This window comes from Ranitomeya imitator, chromosome 1 (assembly GCF_032444005.1).
Source record: "Ranitomeya imitator isolate aRanImi1 chromosome 1, aRanImi1.pri, whole genome shotgun sequence".
NCBI classification, from domain to species: Eukaryota; Metazoa; Chordata; class Amphibia; order Anura; family Dendrobatidae; genus Ranitomeya; species Ranitomeya imitator.
In genome coordinates, this window is record NC_091282.1 from 247,633,789 (window position 1) to 247,658,843 (window position 25,055).

The following is a 25,055-nucleotide window of genomic DNA, read 5'->3' on the forward strand; positions in this document are numbered from 1 at the left end:
AAACAAGTCTAGACACTGATAAGCCACCCCCCACCATCAAGGTGATAAAGGGATCCAAACCCTAACCCTAATGGAAATAAACATTTTTTTAACTTTTACTTTTTTCCCGTAACTAAAAGTTGATGAAGGGGGTTTGATTTCTATTTATAAGGGGTTTTCTAGTGGATTTTTATGATTGGCAGCTGTCACACACTGAAAGACGCTTTTTATTCCGATGTTTGTGAAGCAGAATGAACAAACACCAGCTTGTGAAATTTCTCATTATGCGTACCAAAAGCACAAATGCAGGAAAAAAACGCATGTAAACGCGGCTTTTTTTTAACCGCATGCGACAACACATGCGTCTAAAAAAACGCAGTGTTTGTACGCGTTTTTTCACCACTTGCGGATGCGTTTAAAACGCTGCGTTTTTAAACGCAAATGTGAAACCAGCCTAAATCCGCGGGTAATCCGCAGTGCGATTTACTTGCGGATTTTGCAAAAACAGTGCGGAAAAATCCGCACACCAATCCGCAACATGTGTACATAGCCCAAATCATTAAGATTTTGAGGCTGTCGCTTGACAACTTGGAGCTTCAACTCCCTCCATTAAGTTTTCTATGGGATTAAGGTCTGGAGACTGGCTAGGCCACTCCATAACCTTAATGTGCCTCTTTTTGAGCCACTCCTTTGTTGCCTTGGCTGTATGTTTTGGGCAATGGTCTTGCTAGAAGACACAGCCATGACCCATTTTTAATGTCCTGACGGAGGGAAGGAGGTCGTCACTCAGGATTTTAGGGAACATAGCTCCATCCATTCCTCCATTGATGCGATGAAGTAGTCTTGTGCCCTTAGCACAACCACAAAACCTCAGTTCCTCACGCTCTGCCTCCAACAGCCGGTAGCCTGCCCCTCACATGTGCAAATACTTCCTGCCAGGCCCAGCATACACGGCTCTCTCTGTCTGGAAAGCTACATCAGCAAGGAGGCGTGGCGTCCTTATGCAAATCCAACCAGAGAGTTCAGCTGGGAGCAGTGCAGGACTAGAAAGGAGGAGATAGGAGGAGCCAGGTACAGAGTCACGGCGGCGCGTACATTTAATTAAAAGTACAAGGCACAGCACATCCCAGGGGCGGAGACTGACAGCTTGGGACCCCTGTGCAAGAAATGTGTCTGGGTCCCCTCCTTTTATGGCGACAAAGCTACATAGTCTCCTTTATTATGTATATTGCTGTCCCTTATACAGTGCCCTCTCTTGCTATGTACAGCACTGTCCCTTACATATTGGATTATATACAGCCCTGTTTTTTTTTATTACATACTGTCCTCTCTTGTTAGATATATAATGCGATGATGCCTGATGGAGCATGGGAAAGCTTCTTTTCTAATGGAGGAGATGATGGACTGGTAGTCAGGTCACCGGCTCCTCCATCAGCAGTCATTTTATATCTAACAAGACAGTAAACTATGTAATAAGAGGGTGCTGTGAATAACAAAAACAACAAGAATACCCTATGTAAGAGACAGCACTGTACATAACAGCAGAGGAAGCTATATAATAAGGGACGGCACCATATATAACTAGAGAGGATGGTATGTAATAATGGACGGTGTTATACATGATAAAAGGAAACTATGTAAATAAGGATGGTGTTATACATAATAAGGGAGTACAGTATATACTAAGGGACTGTGCTATACAAAAGTGACTACACTATATACTGAGGGATGGTGCTATACATAATAAGCGAGTACACTATATACTAAGGGGCTGTGCTATGTATAATAAGAGAGTACACTATATACTAAGGGACTGTGTTAAAACTTAAACGTAATAAGCGATAATGTCTTCCTCCACCTCACTGTTCTAAATCCATTATAAATCCCCCACACCTCATTGTTCTCCTCCCCCCGCATCCCATTATTGTCCCCCACCCCATCATTGTCCATTCCACCACCTCCATCATTGCCTTTCTCCCCCCACCACCCCATCATTGCCCATTCCACCACCTCCATCATTTCCACCTCCCCTATCACCCCCATCATTCCCCTTTTCCACTACCACCATCATTGCCTTTTCCCCCACCACCCAATCATTGCCCATTCCACCACCTCCATCATCTCCTACCCCACCCCCCATTATTGCCCTTTCCACCACCCCATCATTGCTTTCTCCCCCACCACCCCATCATTGCCCTCTCAGTCACCCCCATCATTGCCCTCTCCTCCCCCTACACACACAGCACCATTTACCTCTCTGCACATTCTCCTGCAGAGCTACGCACCACTCATCTCTGCACATATACACATGCACAGCATACAGCACGTCTCACCTCTCTGCATGCTCTCCCGCAGCATCGCCAGCATCTTACTCTCACAGCGGTCGCAGCACTGAATGATGATGTCATTCAGGTGCGCAGCTGACTGATGTGTGAGACAGGAAGCGTGGGCAGGAAGCAGGACGGATCGCTGTAGCTCCGCTGACATTTTCTATTGTAGGAAGCAGAGCTTCCGGGATCTCTCTCTGCCTGCCGCACATGAGGGCAATCTGGCCAGGGCCCCCGACCCCCCCCCCCCCCCCCCCCCCCCCCGATGCCGGATAAACAGGCCAGATTGCCCTCATTATTAGCCGCACTGCAGGGGTTCCCCGGAGCCTCTGGGCCCTGGTCGGTATGCCCACCCCTGGCACAGCTGTTGCGGTCCGACTCCGGCGGGCCCAGTCACCCCTCGGGGCCCCATAGCAATCGCGTGGCCTGCGGCCATTGGCAGTACGCCACTGGAAATAAGTATTTGATCCCCTACCAAATATTAAGAGTTCTGGCTACACACCAGATAGACGCTCCTAATCAACTTGCTACCTGCATTAAAGACAGCTGTCTTACATAGTCACCTTTATAAAAGACTCCTGTCCACAGACTTAATCAGTCAGACTCTAACCTTTACAACATGGATAAGACCAAAGAGCTTTATAATGAAGTCAGGGACAAGATCATAGACCTGCACAAAGCTGGAATGGGCTACAAAACCATAAGACGCTGGGTGAGAAGGAGACAACTGTTGGTGCAATAGTAAGAAAATGGAAGAAATACAAAATGACTGTGAATCGACAGATCTGGGGCACCATGCAAAATCCCACCTCGTGGGGTATCCTTGATCATGAGGAAGGTGAGAGATCAGCCTAAAACTACACGGGGGAACTTGTTAATGATCTCAAGGTATCTGGAACCACAGTCACCAAGAAAACCATTGCCAACACATTACCCTGTAACGGTTTAAAACCTGCAGTGCTCGCAAGGTCCCCTTGCTCAAGAAAGCACATGTACAGGCCAGTCTGAAGTTTGCCAATTAACACCTGTATGATTCTGTGAGTGATTGGGAGAACGTGCTGTGGTCACATGAGACAAAAATTGAGGTCTTTGGCATTAACTCAACTCACCGTGTTTGGAGGAAGAGAAAATAGAATTAGTCTTACCAGTAATTCGGTTTCTAGGATCTTTCTATGACAGCATCATCGAAGAGATCTCCCCGCCCTAATGGGGGACAGGAAACAGAAGAGGTTAAATACCCTCCCCTTCCAGCAACCACCAGTGTTTTTCTGGACACAGTAGCATGTATAGTTACCACTTAAGTGCAGAAATCATCCAATAAGAATATCAGATAGGGAGGGAAATTGGTGTTGTTGTGGAAGGTTCCTAGAAACCGAATTACCGGTAAGACTAATTCTATTTTCTCCAGTCACCTTCCACGACAGTATCATCGGAGTAATACCAACAACTGATTTCTTTAGGAAGGGATCACAGCCTGCAGAACTCGTCTGCTAAATGTTAAATCCCTATTGAAATTTAATACTTGAAAATACAAAGAGCTAGCACTCGACAAATAGGTGGTTTTTGATGGTGCTAGTGAACGGGATCCAGAGACCCCCAGTTACTAGAGAAAAGTCAAAACACTGCACTCATCCAGTTCAAATTTGCTAAAGTGAAAATGTTTATTGAAAACGTGAGGGCAGAGACAAAACAGTAAGGCAACAAGTTTAATGTTTCGGCCACTCAGTGGCCTTGTTCACAAATGGTGCCTTAAAGACTGTTTATGACGCGTCATGTAAGAACAGGGATAAAGTTATATGTAGCCAGGTAAGGGTAGTCCGGCAGTAGCCCTGATGACGGATATACTGCCTTATTATTCAATGGTTGGTAGATATAGTACAGTCCAGCAATAGTATTGAGACATCTGTCAAGGGTCAGGTTGGCTGGATTTTAAGTAGGCTCCTACGTGGCCCTGCAAACTCGAGGGTTCCAGCGGAGGGAATGTGGTGAAGGCAGGGAATATTAAACTTCCTCCATACCGTGTCCGTCACCTTAGTAAAGACATATGTGCAGTAATTGGTGGCGCAGTGGAGGCGCGGTCCGGGGTTACAAAGTCCGCAGCTGGAGGTACCGTGGGAAGCGCCGACACAAGCAGTGTCTAGGCGGGGAGAGCTCTCCCTGCCTAGACACTGCTTGTGTCTATATAGGACTATATTCAAATCCCAAGGGGGGGGATGAAAATCTGACTACGGGGCCTAGGACGAACTCTAGTTGCAGAGGTCATGAAACGTTTAACCCAGCAGTGGCCAGCTAGGTCTTGATCAAAGAAGGAGCTGAGAGCTGATACACCCAGTACACTGAAAGTGCAGATAAGTCCTAGCTCCAATCCCTTTTGTATAAAGTCTAAAATCTAACCTATACTGGGATGAAAGGGATCAGGAAGAGAAAGGAAAACACCAGGATGAGAAGCGCTTCCAGACTTTGCCATAGATGGTAATAGTGACTGGCTTCCTACTTTTCTGGAGAGTTTGGAGCACTTTATCAGAGAGACCTGGCTTCAGTAACCAAGGTTCAATTTGGCTAGATCCGGATATAGAAGGGGACCTTGGTGAAGGAGGTCGATCTTCTGAAGCAGGAGTAAAGGACCCTCTTGAGTCATGTCCAGCAAGGCGCCGTACCAGCTTCTCCCTGGCCATGTAGGAGCGACTAAGATCGTAGTGACTTGATCTATTCGAATCTTTTGTAGTGTTCTCAACAGCATTGGTATGGGCGGGAAGGCGTACGCCATGCCGAAGTTCCAAGGTTGGGATAAGGCATCTTCCCCTGTGCTCCGCTTGTTCGAAAGAGAAAAGAATGTCTTTACTTTTGCATTTTGGCCATCGGCAAATAGGTCTATGTCAGGATTCCCCCATTTTGAAGTCAGGGACAAGAAGACCGCTTGGTCCAGGCACCACTCCCCCGGATGGACATCTTTCCTGCTGAGGAAGTATGCCTGAACATTGTCTAATCCTTTCAGGTGTACTGCCTATATGGACAATAGGTTTTTTTTCTGCCCAAGAAAAAAATCCTTGCCACAATTGATTTTAGACTGGCATATTTTGTGCCCTCCTGGTGACGGAGGTAGGCTACTGTGGTCATGTTGTATGAATAGACACGCACGTGGTGGTCTTGAATCAGAGTTGATGAGGCTTTTAATGCTTCCTCCACTGCTTTGAGCTCTCTCAAATTTGAGGAGCTGGAGCTGATGTTTAGGGGCCACAACCCCTGGAAGTAAGATCCCTCTATTACTGCACCCCAACCTCTCTGACTGGCATCCGAAAAGAGTATCATCAGGGGAAGCTAGTCCCAGTTGATCCCCTGCTGAAGAATTCGGTAATCCAGCCACCACAATAGGGCCGATTTCACAAGACCGGGAAGTGGGATTCTCCTGGATAGTGGGCCCTGATGTCTTCTTGAATTTAGAAGTACGTGGGATTGTAGGACTCGTGTATGAGCTTGAGCCCAGGATACCGCCTTGATACATGCAGTCAGGAATCCCGGGATGGACATTGAATCCCTTAAGGTAGGCGATCTCTGATCCCTGAATCTGGAAATTTTTGGATGAGGTCGAGTTGACGGTCCCTGGGTAGGAAGGATGTCCTCTTCTCTGAATCTAGAAGGATTCCTAGAAACTTTTTTTCTTGTGGAAGGATGAAGATCTGATTTTTCTAGATTTGGGATCCAGCCTAGGGATTTCAGGATTTCCAGAGTCTTTGCCACATCTAGGTTCAGACGAGGGATAGATGGAGCGACTATAAGAAAGTCGTCCAGATACGGGATAATGCACACTCCCTGGCTTCTTTTGAAGATGACTGCCTCCGCCATGATCTTGGTAAACACCCGCGATGCTGACGAGATGCTGAAGGGTAGGATGTTGAACTGGAAATGGCTGACCCGATGACCGTGGGAAACTGCAAATCTGAGGAACTCTGTGGTCCGATGTATCAGCACATGATAGTATGCATCCCTCAGATCCAGTGTAGCCATTACCCAATTCCATCAAAGGAGAGGGATTGCTGACCTGACTGATTCCATTTTGAATAGTCTGTAGCTGACCACTCGATTCAAGGGTTTCAGATTTATGATAACAAAACCCTCGAGGAAACATCGGGTTATGACAAACAGACGAGAATAATGGCCCCTGCCTATCTCCAGTCGTGGAACCTGAGAGAGATCGCCTCCATCTGAAGATCCTGTAGATCTGACAGTAGGGACTCTTGGAGATGTAGAGACTGCAGTGAGGTAAATCCTTAGACATTGAGGGGGAGGACTCTTGAATTCTAACCTCAGTCTGTCCCGTATGGTACAGGGAACCCATTGGTTTGTGGAGATGGATTGCCACTGGGTGAGGAAACACGAGAGTCCACCCCCGACCGGAGAGAGTCGTTGTTTGTCCGGGGTTTGGTGTTGGTGGGGCACCAGAATGTTCTTGCCCTTATAGCTCCATCGCCCTGTTTTTCTGTTCAGGAAGGAATTTCTTCTTGTCCGTAGCCTTTGTCTAGGATCTTGTCCAGGGCTGGGCCGAACACATAATGGCCTTGAAAGGGAATAGTGCATAGTTTAGATTTAGAAGTAAGGTCGCCCCCCCAAGACTTCAGCCATAGTGCTCTCCTGTATGAATTGGAGAGGACGGCAGATCTTGCCACCACCCAGACGGATTCAGCCGAAGCGTCAGTCAGGAACCCCATCGCCTTCTGTAGAAGGGGGGAGTCCAGTATCTCCTCTCTAGAAGTACCTGGAGTAAAGTGATTTTCCAACGTGCGTAGCAAGAGGAATAGAGATCCGACGACGCACGTCGAGGCCATGTTAGTTTTAAGCAGGTTGGTGGAGGTGTCCCAGGATTTCCTTAACAAGCTCTTGATTTTCCGGTCCATAGGATCCCTGAGCTGGGAAGAACCCTCAAAAGGAAGAGCCGTCTTTTTGGCTACCCTAGACACCTGCAGTCCTGCACATCTACCTTAGGAATTTCCCATTAGGAACAATCCCCGTCCAGGGGGAAACATTTTTTTTTAGTTCTGAGGGCACACTAAGACCCTTCTAAGGGAGACCCCACTCCTGAAGGATAAGGTTCTGTACCTTCTCATGTATAGGGAACCCCTTCTGATCCCTGGGTTTCAGCGCCCCAAACATCTCGTCTAGTGTAGTGTTTTACTACAGTATATCCTCCTTAACACCCATGGTGCTCCTCACCATACCAAATCAGTTCTTCCATGTCTTCGGAAGAAAAGTAATATTTCTTATTATCTGATTTAGGGGTGGAATTGGAACCCTCATTCTCCCAAAAATCCTCCGAACCCGAGGTACGGATTTCGCCCAAGCCTGAGTCAGATTCTACAGGAGCCACCTTCCTTTTTTAGGAGGAGGGGGCTGTGGTACTGTGGCCTGGGAGAAAGTAGCCATAGAGGATTGGACCTCCTGCTTCATGAGGGTTTTGATGCTATCCAGGAGGGAGGGCTGCTCAGTACCTAACACCTCATCCAGCACGGCTAGCAAAGATTTTCCTTATGTGTGGAAGGGAGCTGCAGGCGCAAATACCACACTTGCGGCTTGTTTTGTCTTTCTTCAGGGCAGGGACCTTTTCTCCCTATAAGAGAGAGAGATGGTATACTACAGGTACCTTCACACATAACGATATCGTTAAGGATATCGTTGCAACGTCACGCTTTTTGTGACGTAGCAACGATCCCGCTAACGATATCTTTATGTGTGACAGCGACCAACGATCAGGCCCCTGCTGGGAGATCGTTGGTCGCTGGGGAATGATCAGGACCTTTTTTTGGTTGCTGATCACCCGCTGTCATCGCTAGATCGGCGTGTGTGACGCCGATCTAGCGATGTGTTCACCTGTAACCAGGGTAAACATCGGGTTACTAAGTGCAGGGCCACGCTTAATAACCCGATATTTACCCTGGTTACCACTGTAAAAAAAAACAAAACACACTACATACTCACATTCCGATGTCTGTCACGTCCCTCGCCATCAGTTTCCCTGCACTGTGTCAGCGCCGGCCGGCCGTAAAGCAGAGCACAGCGGTGATGTCACCGCTCTGCTTTACGGCCAGCGCTTACACAGTGCAGGAAGCTGACGCCGGGGGATGTGACAGACATCGGAACGTGAGTATGTAGTGTTTTTTTTTTACTTTTACAATGGTAACCAGGGTAAATATCGGGTTACTAAGCGCGGCCCTGCACTTAGTAACCCGATATTTACCCTGGTTACCCGGGGACTTCGGCATCGTTGAAGACAGTTTCAACTATGCCGAAGTCGTTCCCCTGATCGTTGGTCGCTGGAGAGAGCTGTCTGTGTGACAGCTCCCCAGCGACCACACAACGACTTACCAACGATCGCGGCCAGGTCGTATCGCTGGTCATGATCGTTGGTAAATCGTTTAGTGTAACGGTACCTTAAGTGACCCATGTTACAAGTACCTGGATTGCAGGGACATCAACCACTACTTACAGTAGGAGGGGGAATGCTGGGTTCTGCAGATAGGGAGGATTTGTCGCCGTCCATGTCAGTCCACAGTCAAAGGGGAACATAGAGTCTTATAGCGGCATCCTTGACCAAGATTTTAACCCCTTTACCCCCAAGGGTGGTTTGCACGTTAATGACCAGGCCAATTTTTACAATTCTGACCACTGTCCCTTTATGAGGTTATAACTCTGGAACGCTTCAACGGATCCCAGTGATTCTGACATTGTTTTCTCGTGACATATTGTACTTCATGATAGTGGTAAAATTTCTTTGATATTACCTATGTTTATTTGTGAAAAAAATGGAAATTTGGCGAAAATTTTGAAAACTTCGCAATTTTCCAACTTTGAATTTTTATGCAATTAAATCACAGAGATGTCACACAAAATACTTAAAAAGTAACATTTCCCACATGTCTACTTTACATCAGCACAATTTTGGAACCAAAATTTTTTTTGTTAGGGAGTTATAAGGGTTAAAAGTTGACCAGCAAGTTCTCATTTTTACAACACCATTTTTTTTTTTTTTTTTTTAGGGACCACATCTTATTTGAAGTCATTTTGAGGGGTATATATGATAGAAAATGCCCAAGTGTGACACCATTCTAAAAACTGCACCCCTCAAGGTGCTCAAAACCACATTCAAGAAGTTTATTAACCCTTCAGGTGTTATACAGGAATTTTTGGAATGTTTAAATAAAAATGAACATTTAACTTTTTTTCACAAAAAATTTACTTCAGCTCCAATTTGTTTTATTTTACCAAGGGTAACAGGAGAAAATGGACCCCAAAAGTTGTTGTACAATTTGTCCTGAGTACGCCGATACCCCATATGTGGGGGTAAACCACTGTTTGGGCGCATGGGAGAGCTCGGAAGGGAAGGAGTGCCATTTGACTTTTCAATGCAAAATTGACAGGAATTGAGATGGGACGCCATGTTGCATTTGGAGAGCCACTGATGTGCCTAAACATTGAAACCCCCCACAAGTGACACCATTTTGGAAAGTAGACCCCCTAAGGAACTCATCTAGATGTGTGTGCGCTGATACCCCATATGTGGGGGGGAACCACCGTTTGGGCGCATGGGAGGGCTCGGAAGGGAAGGAGCGCCATTTGGAATGCAGACTTAGTTGGAATGGTCTGCAGGCGTCACATTGCGTTTGCAGAGCCCCTTATGTACCTAAACAGTGGAAACTCCCCACAAGTGACACCATTTTGGAAAGTAGACCCCCCAAGGAACTTATCTAGATGTGTTGTGAGAACTTTGAACCCCCAAGTGTTTCACTACAGTTTATAACGCAGAGCCGTGAAAAAAAAAAAAAAAAATTCCCCCCAAAATTATTTTTTAGCCCCCAGTTTTGTATTTTCCCGAGGGTAAGAGGAGAAATTGGACCCCAAAAGTTGTTGTCCAATGTGTCCCGAGTACGCCAATACCCCATATGTTGGGGTAAACCCCTGTTTGGGCACACGGGAGAGCTCGGAAGGGAAGGAGCACTTACTTTTTCAACGCAGAATTAGCTGGAATTGAGATCGGACGCCATGTCGCGTTTGGAGAGCCCCCGATGTGCCTAAACAGTGGAACCCCCCCCCCAATTATAACTGAAACCCTAATCCAAACACACCCCTAACCCTAATCTCACCGGTAACACTAAACACACCCCTAACCCTGACACACTCCTAACCCTAATCCCAACCGTAAATGTAATCCAAACCCTAACCCTAACTTAAGCCCCAACCCTAGCCCTAACCGGAAAATGGAAATAAATACATTTTTTAATTTTTCCCTAACTAAGGGGGTGATGAAGGGGGGTTTGATTTACTTTTATAGCGGGGTTTTTAGCGGATTTTTATGATTGGCAGCCGTCACACACTGAAAGACGCTTTTTATTGCAAAAAATATTTTTTGCGTTACCACATTTTGAGAGCTATAATTTTTCCATATTTTGGTCCACAGAGTCATGTGAGGTCTTGTTTTTTGCGGGACGAGTTGACGTTTTTATTGGTAACATTTTCGGGCACGTGACAATTTTTGATCGCTTTTTATTCCGATTTTTGTGAGGCAGAATGACCAAAAACCAGCTATTCATGAATTTCTTTTGGGGTAGGCATTTATACCGTTCCGCGTTTGGTAAAATGGATAAAGCAGTTTTATTCTTCGGGTCAGTAAGATTACAGCAATACCTCATTTATATCATTTTTTTATGTTTTGGCGCTTTTATACGATAAAAACTATTTTATAGAAAAAATAATTATTTTGCATCGCTTTATTCTGAGGACTGTAACTTTTTATTTTTTCGCTGATGATGCTGTATGGCAGCTCATTTATTGCGGGACAAGATGACGTTTTCAGTGGTACCATGGTTATTTATATCCGTCTTTTTGATCGCATGTTATTCCACTTTTTGTTTGGCGGTATGATAATAAAGCGGTTTTTTGCCTTTTTTTTACTGCGTTCAATGAAGGTGTTAACTAGCGGGACAGTTTTATAGGTGGGGTCGTTACGGACGTGGCGATACTAAATATTTTTTGGGTATTTTTTTTTCTTTTTTTACACTATAACATTGCCCCAGGGGGGGGCATCATGTTATAGTGTAAGATCGCTGATCTGACACTTTGCTGTGCACTGTGTCAGATCAGCGATCTGACATGCACAGCTGCAGGCTTCACAGTGCCTGCTCTGAGCAGGCGCTGTGAAGCCACCTCTCTCCCTGCAGGACCCGGATGCCGCGGCCATTATGGATCCGGGGCCTGCAGCAAGGAAGGAGGTAAGAGACCTTCGGGGGGCTCGGGGAAGCACGCAGGGAGCCCCCTCCCTGCGCGATGCTTCCCTGTACCGCCGGCACTCCGCGATCATGTTTGATCGCGGTGTGCCGAGGGTTAATGTGTCGGGAGCGGCCGTGACCGCTCCTGGCACATTGTGCCGGATGTCAGCTGCGATAGGCAGCTGACACCCGGCCGCGATCGGCCGTGCTCCCCCCGTGAGCGTGGCCGATCGCTATGACGTACTATCCAGTCGGTGGTCATACGGGCCCACCCCACCTCGACGGGATAGTATGTCAGATGTCACAAAGGGGTTAAAGAAAACTGAGGCCCCAGCGTCGTTCTGTGCTCCTCCCCCCAGGTCCAATGGGGGGCACGCAATTAGTACGCCCCACGAGGCTGCCAATTCCTAAGGCCCGGCGTCTGCCAGCGCGCGCGTTCCAGTGTGGAACGCACCGGAAGTAAACCGGAAGTTCGGGCCATCACCTCCGATGCGCACACTTCATGAAATCAGCAGCACAGGAGGACGACGTCGGGGAGCTACAGAGGACCCCAGCCGCACAAAGCCCCGCTTTGCCCCCCCTGAGGGAGCGCAGGAGGGGCGGGAAAGGTCCCGAGTCACACGCACACGTGGAGACGGGAGCAGCCACCGAAGGAGGAGAGCGGAGCCCCCGACCTCAGCTGCCCATCACTGAAAGCTCCGGATCGCCGGCGACGGCAGCACCATCGAAAGTCTCTTCATGCCCCATGGGGGACAGGAAAAACACTGGTGGTTGCATGAAGGGGAGGGTAATTAACCTCTTCTGTTTGGGTCCCCCTTTAGGGCGGGGAGATATCTTTGATGATGCAGTTGTGGAAGGTGACTGGAGAAATGCTGCATATGACCCAAAGAACACCATCCCCGCTCTCAAGCATGGAGGTGGAAACATTATGTTTTGGGAGTATTTCTCTGCTAAGGGCACAGGACTACTTCACCGCATCAATGGAAGACTGGATGGAGCCATGTGCCCTAAAATCCTGAGTGACAACCTCCTTCCCTCTGCCAGGACATTAAAAATGGGTCGTGGCTGGGTCTTCCAGCAAGACAATGGCCCAAAACATAAAGCCAAGGCAACAAAGGAGTGGCTCAAAAGGAAGCACATTCAGGTTATGGAGCGGCCTAGCAAGTCTCCAGACTTTAATCCCATAGAAAACTTATGGAGGGAGTTGAAGCTCCGAGGTGCCAAGCGGTCAGCCTCAAAATCTTAATGATTTAGAGATGATCTGCACATGTCCTTCTGACATGTGCGCAAACCTCATCATCAACTACTAAAAACGCCTGACTGGTGTGCATGCCAACAAGTGTTTTGCCACCAAGAATTAAGTCTTGTTTGCCAGAGGGATCAAATACTTATTTCTCACTGCAAAATGCAAATAAATGCATATAATTTATACAATGCGATTTTCTGGATTTTATTTTTAATATTCCAATTATCAATGTTAAAAATAACCTACCCTTAAAATTATAGACTGTTCATGTCTTTGTCAGTGGGCAAACTTACAAAATCAGCAAGGGATCAAATACTTATTGCTGCCACTGTAGATAGCCATCCCTCAAGACTTTCAGATTGGACAATCACCAATGTTACGAGCTAAAGAGTTAAAAATCCCTCCGTTGAGCCTCACTTATTATAAGGTAACAGCATATTCTAGCTATAACATCACTTCATAAGATGGGAATAACCTGTTTAGGCTATGTGCACACGTTCAGGATTTTTAGCGTTTTTTCGGCCGTTTTCCACCGAAAAAACTAAAAAAAAAAAAAAAAGCTTACATAAGGATCCCATCATTTTTAATGCATTCCGCATCTTTTGTGCACATGCTGCGTTTTTTCCCACGGTGGAATAGCATTCCGGGAAAAAAAAAAAAAAAGCAGCATGTTCATTCTTTGTGCGGAATCGCGGGGATTCCGCACACATAGGAATGCACTGATCCGCTTACTTCCCGCATGGGGCTATATCCACCATGCGGAAAGTAAGCGGATCATGCGCAGTTGGTACCCAGGGTGGAGGAGAAGAGACTCTCCTCCAGGCCCTGGGAACCATATACCTGTTAAAAAAAAAAAATAAAAAAAATAAAAAAAATAAAAATAATCTGGATATTCTCACTTTCCGGCGTCCCCCGCAGCCTTCCTGCTCCTCGCGATGCTCCCGTTCCCAGTAATGCCTTGCAACAATGACCTGTGATGACGTAGCGGTCTCGCAAGACCGCCATGTCATCTGGGGTCATTGCCCCGAGGCATTACTGGGAGCGGGTGCTGCCGGGAGCATCGCGAGGAGCGGGAAAGCTGCGGGGGACGCTGGAAGGTAAGAATATCATGATTTTTTATTTTTTTAATTATTTTTAACATTATATCTTTTAACTACGGATGCTGCATAGGCAGAATCAATAGTAAAAAGTTGGTCACGCTTGTCAAACACTATGTTTGACAAGTGTGACCAACGTGTCAATCACGTTTTCCAAGCGATGCTACAGATCGCTTGGAAAACGCTAGCATTCTGCAAGCTAATGACGCTTGCAAAACGCTAGTGTTTAGTAGGAATATGCATGCCAATTCTGCATGCGTATTTCCCACGGCAGGGAATTGCAGAATTGCCGCGGAAATTTCTTCGGCAATTTTGCAACGTGTGCAGATAGCCTTAGAGGTCCAGGTGTATTAGGAGTATGGCTATGCAATTCAATTTTACCAGTATTATAATTTAAAAAAAAGGGTTAAAAAAAATACATATAGAAACATTGAACGAGCACTTACAATAAAGTGTCTTGTGGCCCAATAAGTAGCACCTCCCATTTGTAGATATCATTGTCGTCTATCAGCCCAGCAGAAAATCCCTCAACAGGGTTCTTGTTCAGTTCTGAAAAGTAATTCATAAACTAGTTTGTTATCTTAAAAATATGCTGTCCAGGCAATTGAGATCAATAATCTATCCTTTCTAAAGGTAATCAATATCAGATCAGGTCCGGTGCGCAGCAAAACGATCAGCTGTTATTAGCTCGCTGGTAGCCAGATGTTAACATGAAAACAAGGGCTTGGTTCCGTATGTAGCTCAGAACTTATTCTCATGAATAAGAGCTGTGGATAACTGCTGACTGGTGGGGGGTGATGGGTGTAGGACCTCCATCAATCCAATATTGATGACCTATGGCATTCTGTTCTGTTGAGCAATTAAAAAAGATAGAAATTTCTGCCTATAGATGAGCGGTATTCAAGAATCAAGCATCTGTTGAAAAGAACACTTCCTACAGTGAAGCATGGTGGTGGCTCAGTGATGCTTTGAGGCTGCTCAGCTCCCTCTGGCACTGGAAACCTACAGCGTGTGGACACCAAGATGGATTCAATCAATTATCAGGAAATCCAAGAGAAAATGGCATGTCTTCTGTGAGGAAGCAGAATCCTGGGCGTCATTAGGCCTTCCAACAGATCAATGATCCCAAACCTATCTCAGTTGACCAAGGCTTGGTGTGAAAAATGCAGAATCCTGTAACACAATAAGGCTACGTTCAGACTAGCGTTGTGCGCCGCTGCGTCAGCGACGCGACGCACAACGCACCGAAAAACGCGGCAAAACGCACGCAAAAACGCTGCGTTTTGCGACGCGTGTGTCGTTTTTTGCCGAAAATCGGACACAAGAAAAATGCAACTTGTTGCGTTTTCTTGGTCCGACGCTTGCGGCAAAAAAGACGCATTTGCCGCAAAACGCAACAAGCAAAAACGCATGCGTCCCCCATGTTAAACATAGGGGCGCATGACGCGTGCGTCGCCGCTGCGTCGCCCGACGCGGCGCTGACGCACACTAGCACAACGCTAGTCTGAACGTACCCCAAGACTGGGCAGTCTTCTGTATACTCCTGTGTGTAAATATGTCACCTTCTGGCAGTCTGCTGTATAACCGTCTATATACACACACACACACACACACACACACACATCACCTACTGTATATATTCTTGTATGTATAATTTTCACGTCCTGGCACTCTAGTGTATACATTTATATATGTCACCACCTGGCAGTCTGCTGTAAAAATGTCATCTAGAAGTCTATTGTATATATTCTTGTAGGTATATATATGTCACCTCCTGGCATTCTGCTATATACCATATATTGCTCTGTTTATCTATACCGTGGCAGACTGCTCTATACGCCTGTGGGTATACATTGGTACTCAGCTATACATATATTCCTGCGTGTATCCATATCGCTTTCCGACAGTCCTCTGTATATATTCATTTGTGTGTATATTGCCCTTCTGGCAGTCTGCTGTATACTCCTGTCCTGTGTCCCCTCGTGAAAGCCTGCTGTATACATACCTTTGGATATATCTCCCCTCCTGGCAGTCTGCTGTATACATGTCCCTTCCTGGCAGCATGCTGTACACATTCCTGTGTAAATGTCTCCTCCTGGCAGCCTTCTGCATATATTCTTGTGTATATATATGTCCCCTCCTGCCAGTCTTCTGTATACACATGTCCCCTCCTGGCAGTCTGGTGTATACATTCCTGTGTATATATGTCCCCTCCTTATATCCTGCTATATACATTCATGTGTATACATGTCCCCTCCTGGCAGCCTGCTGTGTACATTCCTGTGTATACATGTCCCCTCCTGACAGCCTGCTGTATACATGTCCCCTCCTGGCAGCCTGCTGTATACATTCCTGTGTATATATGTCCCCTCCTGGCAGCCTTCTGTATATATTGCTGTCTATGTGTCCCCCCCGACAGGCTGCTGTATACATTCATGTCTATATGTGTCCCCACCTGACTGCCTGTTACATTCCTGTAAATATATGGCTCCTCCTGGCAGCCTGCTGTATACATTACTGTGTATACATGTCCCCTCCTGGCAGCCTGCTGTATACATTCATGTGTCTATATATCCCTTCCTGGCAGCCTGCTGTATATATTCATGTGTAAATATGTCCCCTCCTGGCAGCCTCCTATATACATTCCTGTGTACATGTTCCCTAATGGCAGCCTGCTGTATACTCCTGTGTGTATATGTCCCCACCTGGCAGCCTGCTGTATATATTCCTGTGTCCCCTCTGGACTGCCTGCTGTTACATTCCTGTGTATACATGTCCTCTCCTGGCAGCTTGCTGTTACATTCCCGTGTATATATGTCCTCTCCTGGCAGTCTGTTGTATACATGTCCCCTCCTGGCAGCTAACTATATACATTCCTGTATATATAGGTCCCCTCCTGGCAGCTTGCTGTATACATTCCTGTGTATAAATGTCCCCTCCTGGCAACCTACTGTATACATTCCTTTGTATACATATCCCCTCCTGGTAGCCCACTGTATACATTGCCGTGTATATATGTCCTCTCCTGGCAGCCTGCTGTATACATTCCCATGTATATATGTCCTCTCTTGGCAGCCTGCTGTATACATTCCCATGTGCATATGTCCTCTCCTGGCATCCTTCTGTCTACATTCCTGTGTATACATGTCCCCTCCTGGCAGCTAACTGTATACATTCCTGTATATATATAGGTCCCCTCCTGGCAGCCTGCTGTATACATTCCTGTGTATACATGTCCCCTCCTGGCAGCCTACTGTATACATGTCCCCTCCTGGTAACCAACTGAATACATTCCTTTGTATACATGTCCCCTCCTGGCAGCCTTCTGTATACATTCCTGTGTATACATGTCCCCTCCTGGCAGCCTACTATATACATGTCCCCTCCTGGTAACCTACTGTGTACATTCCTTTGTTTACATATCCCCCCTCCTGGCAGCCTGCTGTATACATTGCCGTGTATATATGTCCTCTCCTGGCAGCCTTCTGTATACATTCCTGTGTATACATGTCCCCTCCTGGCAGCCTACTGTATACATTCCTTTGTATACATGTCCCCTCCTGGCAGCCTGCTGTATACATTCCTGTATATACATTCCTGTATATACATGTCCTCTCCTGGCAGCCTGCTGTATACATTCCTGTGTATGTATGTCTGTCCCCTCCTGGCAGCCTGCTATACACATTCCCTTGGATATATATGTCCTCTCCTGGCAGCCTGCTGTATACATGTCCCCTCCTGGTAACCTACTGTGTACATTCCTTTGTTTACATATCCCCCTCCTGGCAGCCTGCTGTATACATTGCCGTGTATATATGTCCTGTCCTGGCAGCCTTCTGTATACATTCCTGTGCATACATGTCCCCTCCTGGCAGCCTGCTGTATACATTCCTGTGTATACATGTCCCCTCCTGGCAGTCTGCTGTATACATGTCCCTTCCTGGCAGCATGCTGTACACATTCCTGTGTAAATGTCTCCTCCTGGCAGCCTTCTGCATATATTCTTGTGTATATATATGTCCCCTCCTGCCAGTCTGCTGTATACACATGTCCCCTCCTGGCAGTCTGGTGTATACATTCCTGTGTATATATGTCCCCTCCTTATATCCTGCTATATACATTCATGTGTATACATGTCCCCTCCTGGCAGCCTGCTGTGTACATTCCTGTGCATACATGTCCCCTCCTGGCAGCCTGCTGTATACATTCCTGTGTATACATGTCCCCTCCTGGCAGTCTGCTGTATACATGTCCCTTCCTGGCAGCATGCTGTACACATTCCTGTGTAAATGTCTCCTCCTGGCAGCCTTCTGCATATATTCTTGTGTATATATATGTCCCCTCCTGCCAGTCTGCTGTATACACATGTCCCCTCCTGGCAGTCTGGTGTATACATTCCTGTGTATATATGTCCCCTCCTTATATCCTGCTATATACATTCATGTGTATACATGTCCCCTCCTGGCAGCCTGCTGTGTACATTCCTGTGTATACATGTCCCCTCCTGGCAGCCTGCTGTATACATTCCTGTGTATATATGTCCCCTCCTGGCAGCCTGCTATACACATTCCCTTGGATATATATGTCCTCTCCTGGCAGCCTGCTGTATACATGTCCCCTCCTGGTAACCTACTGTGTACATTCCTTTGTTTACATATCCCCCCTCCTGGCAGCCTGCTGTATACATTGCCGTGTATATATGTCCCGTCCTGGCAGCCTTCTGTATACATTCCTGTGCATACATGTCCCCTCCTGGCAGCCTGCTGTATACATTCCTGTGTATACATGTCCCCTCCTGGCAACCTACTGTATACATTCCTTTGTATACATGTCCCCTCCTGGCAGCCTGCTGTATACATTCCTGTATATACATGTCCTCTCCTGGCAGCCTGCTGTATACATTCCTGTGTATGTATGTCCGTCCCCTCCTGGCAGCCTGCTATACACATTCCCTTGGATATATATGTCCTCTCCTGGCAGCCTGCTGTATACATGTCCCCTCCTGGTAATCTACTGTGTACATTCCTTTGCTTACATATCCCCCCTCCTGGCAGCCTGCTGTATACATTGCCGTGTATATATGTCCTCTCCTGGCATCCTTCTGTCTACATTCCTGTGCATACATGTCCCCTCCTGGCAGCCTGCTGTATACATTCCTGTGTATACATGTCCCCTCCTGGTAACCTACTGTGTACATTCCTTTGTTTACATATCCCCCCTCCTGGCAGCCTGCTGTATACATTACCGTGTATATATGTCCTCTCCTGGCAGCCTTCTGTATACATTCCTGTGTATACATGTCCCCTCCTGGCAGCCTACTGTATACATGTCCCCTCCTGGTAGCCTACTGTGTACATTCCTTTGTTTACATATCCCCCCTCCTGGCAGCCTGCTGTATACATTGCCGTGTATATATGTCCTCTCCTGGCAGCCTTCTGTATACATTCCTGTGTATACATGTCCCCTCCTGGCAGCCTACTGTATACATGTCCCCTCCTGGCAACCTACTGTATACATTCCTTTGTATACATGTCCCCTCCTGGCAGCCTGCTGTATACATTCCTGTATATACATGTCCTCTTCTGGCAGCCTGCTGTATACATTCCTGCGTATATGTCCTCTCCTAGCAGACTGTTGTATACATGTCCCCTCCTCGCAGCTAACTGTATACATTCCTGTATATATAGGTCCCCTCTTGGCAGACTGCTGTATACATTCCTGTGTATACATGTCCCCTCCTGGCAGCCTACTGTATACATTCCTTTGTATACATATCCCCTCCTGGCAGCCTGCTGTATATATTCCTGTGTATATATGTCCCCTCCTGGCAGCCCACTGTATACATTCCCATGTATGCATGTCCTCTCCTGGCAGCCCGCTGTATACATTCCCATGTATGCATGTCCTCTCCTGGCAGCATGCTGTATACATTCCCGTGTATATATGCCCCCTCCTGGCAGCTCACTGTATACATTCCCGTATATGTATGTCCTCTCCTGGCAGCCTGCTGTATACATTCCTGTATATACATGTCCTCTCCTGGCAGCCTGCTGTATACATTCCTGTATATACATGTCCTCTCCTGGCAGCCTGCTGTATACATTCCTGTGTATATATATATATCCCCTGATGGCAGCCTGCTGTATACATTCCTGTGTACACACGTGCTCTCCAGGCAGCCTGCTGTATACATTCCTCTGTAGATATGTCCCGCCCTGGCAGTCTGCTGTTCCCCTTCATCATGTGAGGGCCGGTTAGCGTTACGACCCCTCTAGGACAGTTCCTCTATACAGCACACTTGTCAGTAGAGTACGCCGGAGTCTCTCTACTATATGGAGGAGGCAGAGCCCAGGACGCTTGGGACTCTTAGTCCTACAGCACCACTGAGGAGTGCACGGTCCGGGCTGGAAACCTCGTGTTGGAAACCCGGAGCTCCACCACGAGCCGCCCACAACACTTTCAGAACAATAGTAAAACAAAGGCACGCCATGAGAGCAGAACTTCACCTGCGAGCTGCTTCCTGAGCAGAAGGACAGACTGTTCTGACATCTTGTGACCACTGCACCGCTCCCCGCTCTCCTCCGACAACCTGTCACCACAATTCTCCCTGCTGCTCACCCCCTTGCCTTGCACCACTTCCGCCCTTATAGAATTCAGTCTTTTCTCCGGAACGCATAAGCCCCGCCTCTGCCTTGGTTGGAACGCACGGCCGCAGCACAAGCCACCATTTTCCCTATGAGAGATGTCCTGTGGCGCCTGCGCTGTTTACCTTCGTAGAGAGTTACCAGACATATAAACCATTTACAGTGGTCAATGCAGTGTTGAAATGGAAGCGGCGGTATGACTTTAAGAAGCCTAGACGGTCACCGCTCAGCGTAAAACGAGCAGGCGGAGTGCGGACACCTATGTTATGTTTCCAGTCGGGTCGTCAGTGTGCGCCATCATTTAACGCGAGCGGCGCTTCTGGGTGGAGCTGACGTGCCGTGCTCGGGAGACTGCGGGAGCCGCTGGCCGGGAATGATGAGTGTGGTAGATCATGTGCGGGACATGGCTGCGGCCGGACTGCACTCCAACGTGCGGCTACTGAGCAGCCTGCTGCTGACCATGAGCAACAACAACCCGTGAGTGTCCGCGACCGACGCCTCGATCCTGACCGCTGCACCGGCAGCTGTCACCGACAGTACATCTAGTCATCACGGGGCTGATGGCACGGTGTCTCCATAGTGAGGGCGTTATCCCATAGCAGAGCTGCTGGGCCTGGGCACCAATGACTTCTTTTTCCCCCTTTTTGACCCTGGGATCATCAGATTGCCCCACCGTGATCCTTCTAAATCTGAGTCTTGGACAGATCAGAGAAATCTATTGGCCAGTGAGCAGACAGCGGCGTCGTGTGATGTCGGATTTTGTGCTGATTCTTCATCCATCCGCTGCTGTACAAGAATCCGCCACTACACACCGGAGGCGTTGCCTATAGCAACCACTTACAGCCCGGCTTCTTATTTCATAGTTTAGATGATGTGACTATATATATATATATATATATATATATATATATATATATATATATATATATTATAATCCCGGCGCTGCTGGATCACTGCCCAGGAGGTGGGGTCCAAAAGCAATTTTGGAACAAAGCCCATAAATAATAATAATCGTTATTTTTATATAGCGCCAACATATTCCGCAGCGCTTTACAGGTTGCACACATTATCATCACTGTCCCCGATGGGGCTCACAATCTACGTTCCCTATCAGTATGTAAAGATGTTTAGGTCTCAAACGTCCTCCATCCGTGTACTATAAAAAAAAAAAAATGGATTTTTTTTTCAATAACCACATCAGATATATAACATGTCAACAATGTAATCTGGAAATATGTGTATACCCTCCCACCCTCTGGAAAAAAAACAACCAAATACAATCTCATCTGTAGAAGAATAAAATACAGCACATATCGTATGAAGGCACATGAACCTACCGGAAAGGTCTGGATAGAAGGCAGAATACCTACTCTGTGGGACACTGTGTCCGTTTTTTTTCTTTCCCTTTACTTGTGTAGTCGGGTAGGTTCATATATTTTTTTTTTTATGATCTATTCTGTATTGTATTATTTAACAGTTGATATTGTTTGGGGGGATGTATACACATATTTCCACATGACATTATTGGCATGCGATTTACCTGAAATGATTATTGAAAAATATCCTTTTTCTTTATTTTGTAGTAGAGACCGAAACGTCTGTACTTATTTATGGATTGCAATTAAAATCAAGACATTTTTTCCAAAATTACTTTGAGTGCCAAGTTTTTGATATGTTTAATTAAACCTGATCCTGTTGTCTCGCCAGGGTTATAATTAGCCTCTCCGTGATAAAGTAATTCTAGTTCATCTTTGCTTTGTGCCCTTCTTCCTCCTAGAAGTGTATCAGTCTGTTGACAAGTGGGTGTTACTATTCCCTTCGTCGTAGCGGTGCGTGACACTTCCAGCACTGATTGGTCAGACTGAGTCAGGACAGCCCCCGAATAGTTGACAATGTATTCATAGGAGGAACAGCCAAGAAACTATGGTCCTGATTCATTAAGGCTGGTATTCAGCTACTGTAAAGTAAGCTTCTGTAGCGAAAATTCTATAAATTTGTCCAGTATGCTTGGCCTTACCCTGTCCTGTCCATGGTTTAACTTGGTAGCTGGTACAGACGCTTTAAACCAAAAATATGCAATATTTTAAGCAGTTTTACTCCTCAAAATTGCCATAAACGACTTGATAAATTGGAGTCTGTGTTGCAGAATTCTAAGAAAAGGTGCTAGTTATTTCTTAAAGAAAATAGGTAGTTATTTGAAAATAAATAAGAGTGGCAACTGGTCTCTATATAGCAATAGGAAAGCCTGTTAGACCATTTTCAGACCATGGCCTAAGAGGTTTCTGTCAGTGCAGCACTGAGTGGTATAAACAATTATACCAGCAATCAGACCGATGTTACCTGAAAGAGGAGAAAAAGACGGCGCCTCCCATCTTCATTACAAGACGTCCTCTTCTGATTTTCAGCCACGGCTCCGGCGCAGGCGTACTTTGCTCTGCCCTGTTGAGGGCAGACAAAGTACTGCAGTGCGCAGGCGCCGGGCCTCTGACCTTTCCGGCGCCTGCGCACTGCAGTACTATCCTCTGGGCTCAACAGGGCAGACAAAGTACGCCTGCGCCGGAGCCGTGGCTGAAAATCAGAAGAGGACGTCTTGTAATGAAGATGGGAGGCGCCGCAGCGGACCGGAGACGCCCGTTTGACCTGACCAGCAGCTGGACCGCCCCTGGGTGAGTATAATCTAACGTCTTTTTCTCCTCTTTCAGGTAACATCGGGGGCTTATCTACAGCATTATAGAATGCTGCAGATAAGCCCCTGATGCCGGTGGGCTTACCTCACCCGCGAATGTCGGGGTGACAGGTTCCCTTTAAAGTTCCATACAGGGACTAAGTAAGAAAATCAAAACAAATAAAATAACTTAAGCAACTTAAAAAAATAAATCATAAAATAATGATAAAAAATTTGTAATAACACTGGAGAGAGGATGTGGGAGGGGCTGTTTGACCTCTGTGTCTTTTGTCCCAATTGGGGTGAGGTGACATCCTCCTGTGGTGCTGTCATGGTTGGTTACTAAAATCTGAATTACGGATAAGGCTGGGGTCACACTTGCAAGCGTGATGTGAGAACTCTCTCGCATCAGTACCCGTGACAGCAGGAGATGTCTGTAATGTTATTTCATACATGGATTTTCTCATTTTCATTTAGGGAAATGTTCTCGCCCTCGCAGAAGTACCAGCTTTTGGTATACCATGCAGACTCTCTCTTTCATGACAAAGAGTACAGGAATGCCGTCAGCAAGTACACCATGGCTCTACAGCAGAAAAAATCGTTAACCAAGACGTCTAAAGTCAGACCTTCAACCGGGAATCCTGCTACAACTCCCCAAAATCAGGTACCGTAGCAATAGTGGTGCTTAACCTCTTCAACACCTTGGGTTTTTGTTTTTTGCTCCCCTTTTCCCCAGAGCCATAACTTTTTTTTTTTTTTTCCCCCCATCAATATGGCCATGTGAAGGCCTGTTTTTTTGCGGGACGAGTTGTACTTTTGAACAACACCATTGGTTATGCCATACAGTATACTGGAAAATGGGGAAAAAAATTCAAAGTGAGGTGAAATTGCAAAAAGAGTGCAATTCCACAATTGTTTTTTTTTTTTACCATGTTCACTAAATACTAAAACTGACCTGCAATTATTATTCTTCAAGTAATTATTACGAGTTTGTAGATGCCAAACTTGTCTAGATTCTTTTTTAAGGGTGTGTGTCCAGGTTCAGGATTTGGTCAGGATTTTACGCAGGTAAAATCCTGACCACATCTGCACCTGAGGTCACTGGCAGGTCACCTGCGCTGTCCTTGCGTTTTTTTTCTGCAATGTAAGAACATGCTGCGTTCTGAAAAGACGCGCCACATGTCCGTTTCCGCGGGTCTGCCGCTTGTGTCTTTTAATGCATAGTGGAGACGGGATTTCATGAAATCCCCTCCACTATGCTGTAACGTCTGGACGCTGCGTTTTTGACGCTGCGGCTCTACGCAGCGTCAAACACGCAGCGTTTCCTGAATGTGGAAACATACCCTTAGTGGTTTAAAAAAAATCCAAAGTTTCTAATTTAAAAAAGTCGCCATTTTCCGAGAGTCGTATTGTCTGTTTTTTGTGATCTCTGGTTGGGTGAGGGCTTATTTTTTGCATGCCAAGCTGACGTTTTTATTGATACCATTTTGGTGTAGATGCGATCTTTTGATCGCTCATTATTGCATTTTAATGCAGTGTTGCTGTGCCGAAAAAAAAACATAATTCTGGCATTTTTTTTTTCCCTTACGCCGTATACTGATCAGATTAATTTTTTTTATATATTGACTAGAAGCTGCGATCATCCGATCGCCTGTGCTACACAGAGCAGGGCTTCAGAAATGCTCACATGCTATGAGCACCAACCGCTCTGCGGCACTCAAAGCTATCTGGCAATGACAACCACAGTGGTCTCCTGCAGACCCCTAGTTGTCATGCCAACCCATTGGAGACCCACGGTCATGTGACACAGGCGCCAGTGGGAGAGATTAGTGACGCTTCCGGC

General features: G+C 46.5%; 2 protein-coding genes across 2 annotated transcripts in view; one reads left to right on the top strand and one right to left on the bottom strand.

Moving 5' to 3' along the window:
• Positions 1–20,570, bottom strand: part of LOC138667042 (ubiquitin-conjugating enzyme E2 G1-like) — a 37,283-nt gene extending 16,713 nt beyond the window's left edge. Inside the window, exons 1-2 of the mRNA XM_069755299.1 lie at positions 20,410–20,570; positions 14,350–14,452 (exon numbers count right to left, since the gene is read on the bottom strand). Coding sequence (XP_069611400.1) covers positions 14,350–14,452; positions 20,410–20,452 — 146 coding nt within the window. The 5' untranslated portion in view covers positions 20,453–20,570. The remainder of the gene's footprint in view (positions 1–14,349; positions 14,453–20,409) is intronic.
• A 31-nt stretch (positions 20,571–20,601) lies between these two features.
• ANAPC7 (anaphase promoting complex subunit 7) overlaps positions 20,602–25,055 on the top strand; it is a 68,042-nt gene continuing 63,588 nt past the window's right edge. The window contains exons 1-2 of the mRNA XM_069755287.1: positions 20,602–21,024; positions 23,690–23,876. Coding sequence (XP_069611388.1) covers positions 20,921–21,024; positions 23,690–23,876 — 291 coding nt within the window. The 5' untranslated portion in view covers positions 20,602–20,920. The remainder of the gene's footprint in view (positions 21,025–23,689; positions 23,877–25,055) is intronic.